Source organism: Procambarus clarkii, chromosome 17 (assembly GCF_040958095.1).
Source record: "Procambarus clarkii isolate CNS0578487 chromosome 17, FALCON_Pclarkii_2.0, whole genome shotgun sequence".
NCBI classification, from domain to species: Eukaryota; Metazoa; Arthropoda; class Malacostraca; order Decapoda; family Cambaridae; genus Procambarus; species Procambarus clarkii.
Window position 1 is genome coordinate 48,148,579 of NC_091166.1, and position 14,501 is coordinate 48,163,079.

At 48.0% G+C, this 14,501-nt stretch overlaps 1 protein-coding gene across 2 annotated transcripts in view; it reads left to right on the plus strand.

The window, feature by feature from the left end:
- Positions 1 to 14,270, plus strand: part of Su(H) (recombining binding protein suppressor of hairless) — a 49,117-nt gene extending 34,847 nt beyond the window's left edge. For both annotated transcript variants that reach the window (XM_045734826.2, XM_045734827.2), the window contains 6 exons: positions 1,136 to 1,310; positions 7,873 to 8,010; positions 9,991 to 10,244; positions 10,460 to 10,615; positions 12,854 to 13,039; positions 13,805 to 14,270. In XM_045734826.2, coding sequence (XP_045590782.2) covers positions 1,136 to 1,310; positions 7,873 to 8,010; positions 9,991 to 10,244; positions 10,460 to 10,615; positions 12,854 to 13,039; positions 13,805 to 14,122 — 1,227 coding nt within the window. In that variant the 3' untranslated portion in view covers positions 14,123 to 14,270. The remainder of the gene's footprint in view (positions 1 to 1,135; positions 1,311 to 7,872; positions 8,011 to 9,990; positions 10,245 to 10,459; positions 10,616 to 12,853; positions 13,040 to 13,804) is intronic.
- Positions 14,271 to 14,501: the final 231 nt, after the last annotated feature.

The window sequence follows — 14,501 nt, forward strand, 5'->3', positions numbered from 1 at the left end:
AGAGTCAGATCGGCGACTTCAAAATGGGGGGAAGGGGGTAGGCAGTCCTGATGGGTCTCCAAGACAGCTTTACCAAATTTCGCTGTTCTGAACAAATCCATTATGATTTCTGCGTGTATTTGCTGTCATCTTTGCCTCTGGTCCAGCAGGGTCCGCCAAGATGCACTACCTCGGGTGGGACTGGCCACAGCTGACCCAATTCTTAGTAGGGAATGAACTAAACCCACCAAATTGGGCCTTCTGAAAGTGTCACAGTTCTCCTAGATCGAGAGTCGGCGGCTCTTGAGTATCTTCAAGACTTTTTTCTTTAGCTGTCTGAGGCAAAGGTCAAAGCCGCTGTCTTCATCAGACCAGAGGTAAAGAAGAGTCTGGAGTGCAAGGAATTCCCCAAGAAGGTAACTTGTTAAGAGAAAAGTGGTTTGGAACAGCTTTGTGGCACTGGTTCGGGGCTTCCTGGCAATTACAAGGCCGGAAAAACTATGTGGAGGTGGCGGAGACGCCGGTGAAGACGCCGGAGCAGCTTGGGCTGCAGGATGTCCCTCAGAGGCCGTATCCTTGATGCTCATCTTGATCATCTTGAAGGAGAAGACGGGAGCGTCCTGGGAGGAGCAAGGCGAGCACCGCCACCAGGATACACGGGATACAATGCCACCACCAAGGACAGTATAGAGACAACATGATGGCACACTTACATTTCAGGGCTGGTTCGTCAAGGTGATTTACAGTGTGATCGTAAATCATGAAAAAAAAACGCTGTTCGCTTCTAAATCTTTTGTGTTTATGTTAGAATAGCTTTAATACAAATACAAGCTAATTTTGATTCACATGTTTTTTGTTCTGACTGTAAATGAAAAGACGCAAATTCGCCCGTTTTCTAGTTAGAAATAGACAACTGTCAAAATATAACCGTCCTGGTGCCACAGACAAGTTTGAGGCGAATGATACCCATTTTCTATGCATTTTAGGCATAAACAATTAAGAATTAACACTGACTACCCAGGAACAAAAAACTGTCTTACACTGCCGTTAACTACCGGACCTCAGTTAAAACGACTCTTCCCCCCCCCCCCCAGTAACTGTGCCCTTGTAATGCCTCTCCCACAATAAGATTGTTAATTATGTTTGTTTGTTTTAGCACTACTGCGCGGCCAAGACGCTCTTCATCAGCGACTCGGACAAGAGGAAGCACTTCATGCTGACGGTGAAGACCTTCTGGGGCTCCGGGGCCGACATCGGCGTCTTCCACTCCCGCAGGATCAAGGTCATATCCAAGCCGTCCAAGAAGAAGCAGAGTCTCAAGAACGCTGATTGTAAGTGTTCTGTACTTGTGTTTCGTGGCCTTTGGTCACTTGTAGTGTGGTGGTGTGTCTCCCCTCCAGTAGGGGGGATTGTGACCTTCAGTAGGGGGACTGTGACCTCCAGTAGGGGGATTGTGACCTCCAGTAGGGGGATTGTGACCTTCAGTAGGGGGATTGTGACCTTCAGTAGGGGGATTGTGACCTTCAGTAGGGGGATTGTGACCTTCAGTAGGGGGATTGTGACCTCCAGTAGGGGGATTGTGACCTTCAGTAGGGGGATTGTGACCTTCAGTAGGGGGATTGTGACCTCCAGTAGGGGGATTGTGACCTCCAGTAGGGGGATTGTGACCTTCAGTAGGGGGATTGTGACCTCCAGTAGGGGGATTGTGACCTCCAGTAGGGGGATTGTGACCTTCAGTAGGGCCCACCTCTACACTTCAGAACGCTGCTCAGTCGTTCTGGGAAAATAGAATTTCCCAATGCCGGGGCCGTGTTGAGACGGGAGGGGGGGGGGAGTGAGGGGGAGGGAGGGGGTGGGGGGGAGCAGTGAGGTGAGGGAGTCACAGGTGTCAAGGGTGGGAGTATTGTTACTGTTGAGGATAACAGAGATTGCGGTTGGTAGAGGTCCTTCCTGGGTTGATCAATTGTAGATTTGCCAAGGTGAGCAAGAGGCCGCCCCGGGACGAGACCCAGGTGGAGCTGAGTACAGGTGTTAGTGTGGCCTTGGGCCTCCTCCTCACACCTCGCAACTACCTCCACAGACCTCCTCAATATCAAGAAACTGGTTACACAGTATAAGGAGGCGAGAGGAAAGTTTCTGTTGGATAATATACCACCACTGTGGCCACCACCGTCAGTGGCCGCCACCACCACTGTGGCCAAACTCTCGTACTTCATTAAGGCCAAGTGTGTGCATCTCGGGCGAGAGAGACGTGGGTTGACCTGGGGTTGACGCGATGATTCCCATGGCTGACCTGGTGACGACGCGGCGACGGTATACAAGTTCAGGTGAAGGGAAGAGAAGTGAGAGGCGTGCCCCCCGGGGCGCCGCCCCCGGACTGGGGACTCATCACCTCGCCACAAGCAGTGTAAGCTCACCTCACAAGGCAATAATTAGCAGTGACAATGGTCCAGTTCGGCGCGGTCAGTAACTACGGCCATGGGTGTGACGCAAGGTGGCGCGCGTCGCTCTTCCGGACGCCAGATGATGAAACTCGGCGTTTATCGTTGAAAGTGTGGCGGTGGGAGCAGCGCCTAGCGGCCCCTCCTGGCGTCCACGCTCCTCACATCCCATGTGTCCCCAAGACGCGCAGCCCGGCCCACGCTCTCTTCCTCTTGTAATGCATTTTGTTCAAATAACAATACGTTATCCAATGCCACTGGGATAGTGGTGGCGCTTCTCCCCGGCGCCACGCTTCTCCCCGGCGCCACGCTTCTCCCCGGCGCCACGCTTCCCCCGGCGCCACCCTTCTCCCCGGCGCCACGCTTCCCCCCGGCGCCACCCTTCTCCCCGGCGCCACGCTTCCCCCGGCGCCACGCTTCTCCCCGGCGCCACGCTTCCCCCGGCGCCACCCTTCTCCCCGGCGCCACGCTTCCCCCGGCGCCACCCTTCTCCCCGGCGCCACGCTTCCCCCCGGCGCCACGCTTCTCCCCGGCGCCACGCTTCTCCCCGGCGCCACGCTTCTCCCCGGCGCCACGCTTCTCCCCGGCGCCACCCTTCTCCCCGGCGCCACGCTTCTCCCCGGCGCCACCCTTCTCCCCGGCGCCACGCTTCCCCCCGGCGCCACGCTTCTCCCCGGCGCCACGCTTCTCCCCGGCGCCACGCTTCTCCCCGGCGCCACGCTTCTCCCCGGCGCCACCCTTCTCCCCGGCGCCACGCTTCCCCCCGGCGCCACGCTTCCCCCGGCGCCACGCTTCCCCCGGCGCCACGCTTCTCCCCGGCGCCACGCTTCTCCCCGGCGCCACGCTTCTCCCCGGCGCCACGCTTCCCCCGGCGCCACGCTTCTCCCCGGCGCCACGCTTCTCCCCGGCGCCACGTGGGTCATAGAGCCACACGTCTAGCAGAGGCAGGCGTCGCCTGGCGCCTCGCTCGGCTCTTCACTCCTAAGAGAGCTACAGGATCTTATGAAGAGAGCCGAGCTGCGTAATGTTTCTCCCGTGAGTTCGTGTGCACTAAGAACCAAATTCATTAGAGAACACTGCGAAACTTTTGGAAATAATGAAATCAGCGAGCAGCATTCTTGTGGAGGCGGAGAGTGGCGCAGGCAGCGCCGGGCACAGCACGCGGCGCGCCTCCTACGCGGCAATCTGTGTAATAACAGTAAAATTACGCCCATTTACCAGCCCATGCACCTGTCAGAGGGTCAGGTGCGGCTCCCGCGGCCCGCAGCCGGGACCGCTCCTGTGCGCCCCGGCGGTAATGGCCACATTGGCGCGCCCGTTACCAGCCGAGGTTACGTCAGTAGTACACGCGGCTGGGTAATAATGCTTCCAGATTATGCGGTTAGAAAACTGAAGGTGGGGTTGTGAGTCGGTGTCTGAGGATCACCTTATTTCCTGGCGGGGGAAGTGGCGGGCCACTCGTACTCTACCAGTCACTTCCACCGCCACCACCACAACCACTACCGCCACCACCACCACCATGGTAACGAGAGGAGGGGTGTGTGCAGGGTAATGTAGGAGGAGGTGGAGGCATGGTAGCGAGGGGAGGAGGGTTGGGGCATAGTAACGAGGGAACTGCACTTCCTGCATCACATCCGCTCTCCTTCAGTGCACTCACTCCTTCACCTCTCTCTCTCTCTCTCTCTCCTCCCTCCCTCTCCCCCCCCTCCCCCTCCCCCTCCACCCTCCCTGCTCATGACAACACAGTAAGACCACCACACAACAAGAACATTGCACACACACACACCCGCGCGTATCGTATTTTTTACCTGTTCAAAAATACGTAATTGCTTTTGTGTCGTCAGATGCGTTCACGTGTCGGTATGTGTGTCATAGGTTGTCCCTGTGTAGACGTCCGCGGTGTGTGTGTGTGTGTGTTTACTAGTTGTGTTTTTGCGGGGGTTGAGCTTTGCTCTTTCGGCCCGCCTATCAACTGTCAATCAACTGTTTACTAACTAACTACTAACTACTTTTTTTTTTTTTCCCCACACCACACACACACACACACCCCAGGAAGCAGCCCGTGACAGCTGACTAACTCCCAGGTACCTATTTACTGCTAGGTAACAGGGGCACTTAGGGTGAAAGAAACTTTGCCCATTTGTTTCTGCCTCGTGCGGGGATCGAACCCGCGCCACAGAATTACGAGTCCTGCGCGCTATCCACCAGGCTACGAGGCCCCCCGTATGTGTGTGTATGTGTGTGTGTGTGTGTGTGTGTGTGTGTGTGTGTGTGTGTGTGTGTGTGTGTGTGTGTGTGTGTGTGTGTGTACCACATTTGCAGATAGTGAGCAATCCCCCCCCTTTGTAAATGACTCGATTAAATCAACGCTAGAGGTATTTTGAGGGCCTGGATCATACCTGGAGAGGGTTCCCAGAGTCGTGAGTGGGACCCGGCCTGGGGGCCAGGTCCACCAGGCTGTTGCTTGGAGCGGCCCGCAGGTCCCACATATCCACCACAGCCCGGTTGGTCCGGCACTCCTTGCAGAAACGTTTATAAATGCTTCTTGAAGACATCCACCTTGGTTCCGGCAATATTTCTAATGCTTGCTGGGAGGATGATGAACAGCCGTGAACTCCCTCGTTAATTTTGAACAATCAGAGAACACACACACACACACACACACACACAGGTGTAGCTGGTAAGGTGCTCCAGTGGATAAGGGAGTATCTAAGCAATAGGAAGCAGAGAGTTACGGTGAGGGGTGAGACCTCCGATTGGCGTGAAGTCACCAGTGGAGTCCCACAGGGCTCTGTACTCGGTCCTATCTTGTTTCTGATATATGTAAATGATCTCCCGGAGGGTATCGATTCATTTCTCTCAATGTTTGCGGACGATGCTAAAATTATGAGAAGGATTAAAACAGAAGAGGACTGTTTGAGGCTTCAAGAAGACCTAGACAAGCTGAAGGAATGGTCGAACAAATGGTTGTTAGAGTTTAACCCAACCAAATGTAATGTAATGAAGATAGGTGTAGGGAGCAGGAGGCCAGATACAAGGTATCATTTGGGAGAGGAAATTCTTCAGGAGTCAGAGAAGGAAAAAGACTTGGGGGTTGATATCACGCCAGACCTGTCTCCTGCAGCACATATCAAGCGGATAACATCAGCGGCATATGCCAGGCTGGCCAACATACGAACGGCATTCAGAAACTTGTGTAAAGAATCATTCAGAACTTTGTATACCACATATGTCAGGCCAATCCTGGAGTATGCAGCCCCAGCATGGAGTCCATATCTAGTCAAGGATAAGACTAAACTGGAAAAGGTTCAAAGGTTTGCCACCAGACTAGTACCCGAGCTGAGAGGTATGAGCTACGAGGAGAGACTACGGGAATTAAACCTCACTTCGCTGGAAGACAGAAGAGTTAGGGGGGACATGATCACCACATTCAAGATTCTGAAGGGGATTGATAGGGTAGATAAAGACAGTCTATTTAACACAAGGGGAACACGCACAAGGGGACACAGGTGGAAACTGAGTGCCCAAATGAGCCACAGAGATATTAGAAAGAACTTTTTTAGTGTCAGAGTGGTTGACAAATGGAATGCATTAGGCAGTGATGTGGTGGAGGCTGACTCCATACACAGTTTCAAGTGTAGATATGACAGAGCCCGATAGGCTCAGGAATCTGTACACCTGTTGATTGACGGTTGAGAGGCGGGACCAAAGAGCCAGAGCTCAACCCCCGCAAACACAACTAGGTGAGTACAACTAGGTGAGTACACACACACACACACACACACACACACACACACACACACACACACACACACACACACACACACACACACACACACACACACACACACACACACGACTTAATAATGATTCAGGACGGAGCGAAACGTCGTTGTCTCTTCATCTTCTGGTGTTTGGTTTGGTCATCTTATTCTAATGTTCGCTATTGTGAATGTGTGTGAACAGTTGTTGTGAACATTTGCTGTGAACTTTTTCGTGGATATTTATTCTGCCGTGTGTGTGTGTGTTATATAAACATTTGTTATGACATGGTTTGTGTGTGATGAGTCCATCGTCGCCGTGTGTGTGTGTGTGTGTGTGTGTGTGTGTGTGTGTGTGTGTGTGTGTGTGTGTGTGTGTGTGTGTGTGTGTGTGTGTGTGTGTGTGTGTGCGTGTGATGAGTCCATGGTCACCGTGTGCACGCCTCCACCGCAATGTTTACATTCATCATGAATGCAACTATTCATCTTTGTTATTTAAAATTGCGTGCTCGTGTAATTTACAGAGAGAGAGAGAGGGGAGGGGCAGGGAGAGAGAGAGAGAGAGAGAGAGAGAGAGAGAGAGAGAGAGAGAGAGAGAGAGAGAGAGAGAGAGAGAGAGAGAGAGAGAGAGAGAGAGAGGGAGGGAGAGAGAGGGTGGGAGGGAGGAAGAGAGAGAGGGTGGGAGGGAGGAAGAGAGAGAGGGTGGTAGGGAGGGTGGGAGGGAAGGAGAGGGGGAGAGAGAGAGAGAGAGAGAGAGTCTGAGTACAGTGTCACTAGGGTCGTGGGAATGTTGCATGGAGGAGTCCTCACACTTCCGGAGATGGTCAAGAACCCTACCACCTGTCCCACTCACCTGGCCTGTGGGACGGGTGCAGGGGAGGGGTGGGGGAAGGGAGGGAGGGGGGGTTTGCAGGGGTGCGTATATTTACGTGTTGAAGTGACAGGTGTGGGGGTGTCACGTGTTGAAGTGACAGGTGTGGGGGTGTCACGTGTTGAAGTGACAGGTGTGGGGTGTCACGTGTTGAAGTGACAGGTGTGGGGTGTCACGTGTTGAAGTGACAGGTGTGGGGGTGTTACGTGTTGAAGTGACAGGTGTGGGGGTGTCACGTGTTGAAGTGACAGGTGTGGGGTGTCACGTGTTGAAGTAACAGGTGTGGGGTTGTACACCAGGCTTGTGGGTCTCCATGTGTGGCTGTGCGTCACCATAGCCACTTGCTACTGTTGGAGTAATATACCAGGAACTATTCCATAACACTATACTAAAGTGAGACTTTCTTTACATGTTTATATTATAAAGTGCGCTTTGAGGGTACCAGGAGAAATTCGCCTCTCGAACACAAAAGTGTTCAACTCTAGAAAAATATACTTTTTACCAAATATATTTTAAAATATTCTTGGTTAGGTTCAGTGTGTATAATCTTGTGCAAGAAGGTAGCACGCTTAATATAGATTCAGCGTTGCAACAAGAGATTCATCGGGAACAGTCACTTTGCCCACAATAATTACTCTGGGTAATGATGAGCACTCAATACTACGTTTAGTCTCTAAAGTGCATATTATATTATTGTGTATAATAAGGATCAAATGTCATGGTTACGCATGATAGAGTGTAGTGTGTTTAGCTGGCGCGACGCCCTGTAGTGTGTAGGGGTGGTTGTGCACGCTATAACCAGTGGTGTCTGTGTCTACAGTGTGTATAGCCTCCGGCACCAAGGTGGCCCTCTTCAACCGGCTCAGGTCCCAGACGGTGTCTACGCGGTACCTTCACGTTGAGAACGGCAACTTCCACGCCTCTTCCACGCAGTGGGGCGCCTTCACCATACACCTGTGTAAGTATACCTCTCTCTCTCCCGCCTCTCACACTACACCTCTGTAAGTATACCTCTCTCTCTCCCGCCTCTCACACTACACCTCTGTAAGTATACCTCTCTCTCTCCCGCCTCTCACACTACACCTCTGTAAGTATACCTCTCTCTCTCCCGCCTCTCACACTACACCTGTGTAAGTATACCTCTCTCTCTCCCGCCTCTCACACTACACCTCTGTAAATATACCTCACTCTCCCACTACACCACGTAACGTAAGATTAATAATAATCAAACAAATACGCACACGCACGATTGCCGTATTGAATGATAACCTAATGAATGGTAATAATTTAATAATTGTGATATTGGTCTTAATTATTGATAAAACATTTACGCCTTCATAACTCCTATCATAATTTCGGGTTGAATGTGTGTGTGTAACAGGGTGGCCCCCCCCCCCGGTGGGGTGTCAGGTGTGTGGTAGAGGCAGTGTTAACATGAGGGGACAGATGGCGTGTCAGGTGTGTGGTAGAGGCAGCGTTAACATGAGGGGACAGGTGGCGTGTCAGGTGTGTGGTAGAGGCAGTGTTAACATGAGGGGACAGGTGGCGTGTCAGGTGTGTGGTAGAGGCAGTGTTAATATGAGGGGACAGGTGGGGTGTCAGGTGTGTGGTAGAGGCAGTGTTAAAATGAGGGGACAGGTGGCGTGTCAGGTGTGTGGTAGAGGCAGTGTTAATATGAGGGGACAGGTGGGGTGTCAGGTGTGTGGTAGAGGCAGTGTTAACATGAGGGGACAGGTGGCGTGTCAGGTGTGTGGTAGAGGCAGTGTTAATATGAGGGGACAGGTGGGGTGTCAGGTGTGTGGTAGAGGCAGTGTTAACATGAGGGGACAGGTGGGGTGTCAGGTGTGTGGTAGAGGCAGTGTTAATATGAGGGGACAGGTGGGGTGTCAGGTGTGTGGTAGAGGCAGTGTTAACATGAGGGGACAGGTGGGGTGTCAGGTGTGTGGTAGAGGCAGTGTTAACATGAGGGGACAGGTGGCGTGTCAGGTGTGTGGTAGAGGCAGTGTTAACATGAGGGGACAGGTGGGGTGTCAGGTGTGCCTGTATTATTCACACTGTACTTTTATCTCTCGCTCTCACCTCATTCATCTTGCAGGCTGCCTGTAAAGTTCACGGCTCTTCACCCAAAACTTGGACAAAGATTACTGTTTTCTGTAAGGAATTATCATTAGCAATGTCGACATCTATTGCAGATCATTACCCCTTAAGATAGTTTAATTGCTGCTTTGAATTCAGAACAATTTAGATACATTGCGTTCCAGTGCTGTTGTTGTGTACACTATCATGCCAGAGTTGTAAGGTGTCAGCATCTGGTCCAAACCTTATGATTCCACTCCCCGCGAATACTTGGGTTTAAGCGTTGTTCATTTAACTATTTACCCACTATTAGATCTACACACACACACGCACGCACACACACACACACACACACACACACACACACACACACACATACACACACACACACACACACACACACACACACACACACACACACACACACACACACACACACACACACACATACACACACACACACACACACACACACACACACACACACACACACACACACACAAGAGGGACACGAACAAGGGGACACAGGTGGAAACTGAGTACCCACATGAACCACAGGGACGTTAGAAGGAACCTTTTGAGTGTCAGAGTAGTTCCCGGATGGAATGCATTAGGCAGTGATGTGATGGAGGCTGACTCCATACACAGTTTCAAATGTAGATATGATAGAGCCCAGTAGGCTCAGGAATCTGTACACCAGTTGATTGACAGTTGAGAGGCGGGACCAAAGAGCCAAAGCTGAACCCCCGCAAGCACAAATGAAGCGAGTACACACACACATACAGTGAGTTAGAAACATATCGAATATTTCATACTGTAGATGTAATGTCCCAGATATGCTCAAGACCTTTTGCTTTGACAGTGGACGACAACGAGAGTGAGAGCGAAGAGTTCAGTGTCCGTGACGGCTACATCCACTACGGGTCTACGGTGAAGCTGGTGTGTGCTGTCACAGGCATGGCACTGCCCAGACTCATCATTCGTAAGGTTGACAAGCAGACGGCGCTCCTCGACGCTGACGACCCTGTTTCTCAACTTCACAAATGTGCTTTCTACATGAAGGACACAGAACGGATGTATCTTTGTCTCAGTCAAGAGCGCATTATTCAGTTTCAGGTAACTATCTGTTCTTTAGCATATATAGCGCTAGATAGCATATTTAAGGTTTTGTTGTGTGTCATCAGTATCCATTATGGCTGTAATTAAATTTGCATGTAATATTAGTAGAAAGATTGTTGTACAAATAGTGTGGCTCTAGTAGCCTAATAAAGTGCATTATTTGTTAAGAGTTCATTCTAGACCTAAAATGGGGTTTATCTATTCTTAAACAGGCAACTCCATGTCCAAAGGAAGCAAATAAAGAGATGATTAACGATGGGGCGTCCTGGACCATCATCAGTACTGACAAAGCGGAATATCAATTTTATGAAGGGATGGGGCCAGTGCGCGCTCCAGTCACTCCAGTACCTATTGTCAACTCCCTTCATGTAAGAGACAATATATGACAGAGTTTTATTGTTAATTATTATACGTTCTAAACCATTTTCCATCTAATTATTGCACATCATGGTTTACTTCGACATATAAGATTCAGAATTTCACATGCAAACTGTAAGTCTTATTATTTTGTATACTGTTTGTTGAACAAATTTGACAGCATTGAATTTATTTTGTGTGGTCCCTTAGCTCTATGGAGCTTGTGGTACCATCCTCCAGAACTGATCGGTGGAGGGAAGACCTCGTTCCATGCTAGGTCTGAGGTCAATTCCCCAGCCTGTACTCATCAACAAAGACCGAATTGCTCTGCCTTTTGGCTGAGCATTTTGGGACATTTGGGGGGCAAATCCCCCAAACCCCGTTTATTAGTGAAAAACAATTTACACGGGACTTACAACTGATGATGCAACCTGTTCTCAGGCAAGGCTTGTTAAAACAGCTGCTGATTTCCAAGATGTATTCATACATTTTTATGTATTATGCATAGAAAATAAGTTTCTCATATACACATTAATATTATGATATATTAAAGTTCTATGTATAGTTTGTATAGTTAGGCAGAGGTTAGGTTACGTGTTTAGTTTCTGCTGATAATTATTTGCATTTGAAGTACGTGGATGAAGCATTTCAACCCTTCCTCAGACCAAGTCCATTCCATCCAGCGGTCGACCCCACAGACGCATTCATCAATTTTAACATTCTGTTCATTCAAAATAGAACTTTTCTCAAATATAAATTAATATTATTATATATTAGCATAGTGTGCATATTTAGGCACTGGTTAGGTTAGGTGTTTAGGTTCTGTTGGCGATTATTTGTAGTACGTGGGAGAAGCATTTACAGCATTGTAGTTTGAACAAAAGTCGTCAGCGAAGCACTTGTTTTGGAAGTGTTTGCACGTCATCAGTTGTGTGTAAACAGTTTTAACATTCATAAACAGGGGGTTTGGCAGGTGCATGGAATGGGCTTTGGGTCTTTGTTTAGAGAATGGGCTGAGCATTTACAGAATGTGAATTGAGCAGAGGTTGTTATGAAGCACCGTTCGAGAAATGTTCAAATGTTATCAGTTTAATCATGTGTAAACTGTGTTTTCATTCATAAGCAGAGGGTTTGGCGGTTGGATTACCGAGCACTTGACCTTTGTTGATGAGGATGGGCAACCCCAGACCAAGTCCATTCCATCCAGCGGTCGACCCCAAAGGCACATTCGTCAATTTTAACATGCTGTTCATTCAAAATAGGAATTTTCTCAAATATAAATTGATATTATTATATATTATCATACTGTGCATATTTAGGCATTGGTTAAGTTAGGAGATTAGGTTCTGTTGGCGATTATTTGTAATTGTAGTATGTGGGTGAAGCATTTACAGCGTTGTGGTTCGAACAAAAGTCACGAACAAAAAAGTTTTTCCGGAAGTGTTCAAACGTCATCAATTGTGAGTCGTGTGTAAACCGTTTTCATTGATGAACAGGGAGTTTGGCGGGTGCATGGAATGGATTTTGGCCTTTGTTTATGAGGACGAGCTGCTGGATGACATGCTTTTCTTGAACAGTGTTTCATTTACGTCCTCTGCTTGAATCACACCTCTCTAAAGGCTTCATCCACATACTGCAATTACCATAAATTGCAAACAGAACTTACCACTTAACCTAACCAAAGTCAGGACTATTCAACATTCTAGTATATAATAATACTAACATATTTGATAAAATAATTTTTTGTTAACATACTGTAGGTATGTTGTAATTTATAAATGCATCATTGGGGCCAACCGCTGGTTGGACAAGTCTAGCTTAAAGACAGGTTGCAATTCCAGATGGTTTTAGTGGTAGGGACCTCTCGTTCTCTCCATCCTATCACAGCTCCTTATCCTCAGATCCCTTTCATGTGATATATATCAATACTGGCTTAGCTCTTCTTCCTCATAATTATCTTACTTAATAATACTATAATGGTTCATAACACTACTCTTGTAACTCTTCCTTGGCATTGCTCACACGGCAGCCAGCTTTCAAGCACTTCCCTTCATCTTCACAATCTTCTTACAATGAATAAAAAAAATTGCCTTATGCCATTCTGTCTGTTTCTTTTGCATTTCAGAATATTTTTCAGGTTTTCATTGTACAGTACATGAAGGCCAATTGAAATGTCAGGGGAGGATATATTGGAATTAGATATACAAAAATAGATGGAAAGGTAGATATTTATTATATTTTCTCCACAGTTAAATGGTGGTGGTGATGTTGCCATGTTAGAGCTGACTGGGGAAAACTTCAGTCCGAACTTACGTGTATGGTTTGGTGATGTCGAAGCAGAAACAATGTATCGTTGCCAAGAATCTATGCTGTGTGTTGTTCCTGATATATCTGCCTTTCGTAGGGGATGGCAATGGGTTCGTCAGCCAACGCAGGTGAGGTGCATTTGCATTTTTATCTTAATATGGCTTTTCCTTTCAGTATTAATGTGTATATATTTAAATGATTAATTACTGCATTGTTATGGCATGAATATTAATGGAAATCAAATTGAAAATCATGCCTTTCATTGTTATAAGATATTAGGCATCATAATTTGTTATTCTTATGTCTCACTTGTATATCCATACATTAGGCCTGGAATAACCATTTCTTGAGTTTTAACCGTTTCTCCAGCTGCATCCCATCGTATCTTGGTGCAACTCAATGCACTAACCATTGGCCATTCTCTAACTTAACCTGCTCTCAGCTTCACATTAATCAAAATCCTCTTGTCAATGACATAACATGCAATTAAGTTTATAGGTAGATTTTAGCACTTTTAACCACTCAGATTTCACTCTGACTTCCTTCTCTCTACTATTATTAATTTACATTTACAATAGTTGCATTTATCTTCAGTCATGCTCTGCTTCTTTCATTAAAGCCATTCACTATATTTAAGAACATTATTCTAATTCCATTCAAACTCAAAACCTTCCACAATCTTTCTCTGTTCACTTCATCAAATATTTTCTCCAGATCCATAAATTTATTCGCACCTTAAAAAGCTTTTCTACATACGTCGTCAATATCTGCCTCATTGCAAACATCTGATCACAAAACAAAAACCTCTTCCACCATCATATCCACCCAATATATTATATTTTTATATTTTCTGGTTACTAATTATAATTGAACCATCTAAATTTTTCTTTCAGGTTCCTGTTTCTTTAGTTCGTCACGATGGTATTATCTATGCTACCAATCTTACCTTTACGTATACACCTGAGCCAGGACCACGACAACACTGCCCCCAGGCTGATGATATTATGAGACCACCTGCACACCGCTTACCACCAGCTTCTCTTCAAGAGGCTCCAACTTCCGCCCACACCCATCATCACACATCACCGCCTGCAAACCCACTAGTACCTCTACAGTTTGAACCATCTCAGCCTCTTCATGCGCCTACTCAGCAACAGCAACAACAGCAGCAGCAGCAGCAACATCAGCAACAGCAGCAACAGCACCTGTAGGGCTATGCCCTTGTCTTCCCATACTCGGCCACATCTTCCTCAGCCTTTTATCACAGACATTTGCTGCTCTGAAGGCCTTTTGAACAGCAAGGGCTTTATGTATGTTCAGAGGTGGCAGAGCATACAGTGTTGTTTTGTTGGTCGTGCTGGACTGTGATGTGCTTCAGAAACACACGCTCGTGCCCAATAACTTGTGTGGCTTTACTGAAAGTGAATTTAATTCAGCTGTTGGCAATCCATTTTGCAGTACCATTTGAAATGATGAACAATATACTGCAGTGCCAAAATGGACACATTTCAATGGATTTTGCTGAAGCCTTTCTTGTTAAATGGGTGGACACTAAACAAGTGCAGTAGTGAGAACACTGGCAAGTGTTCA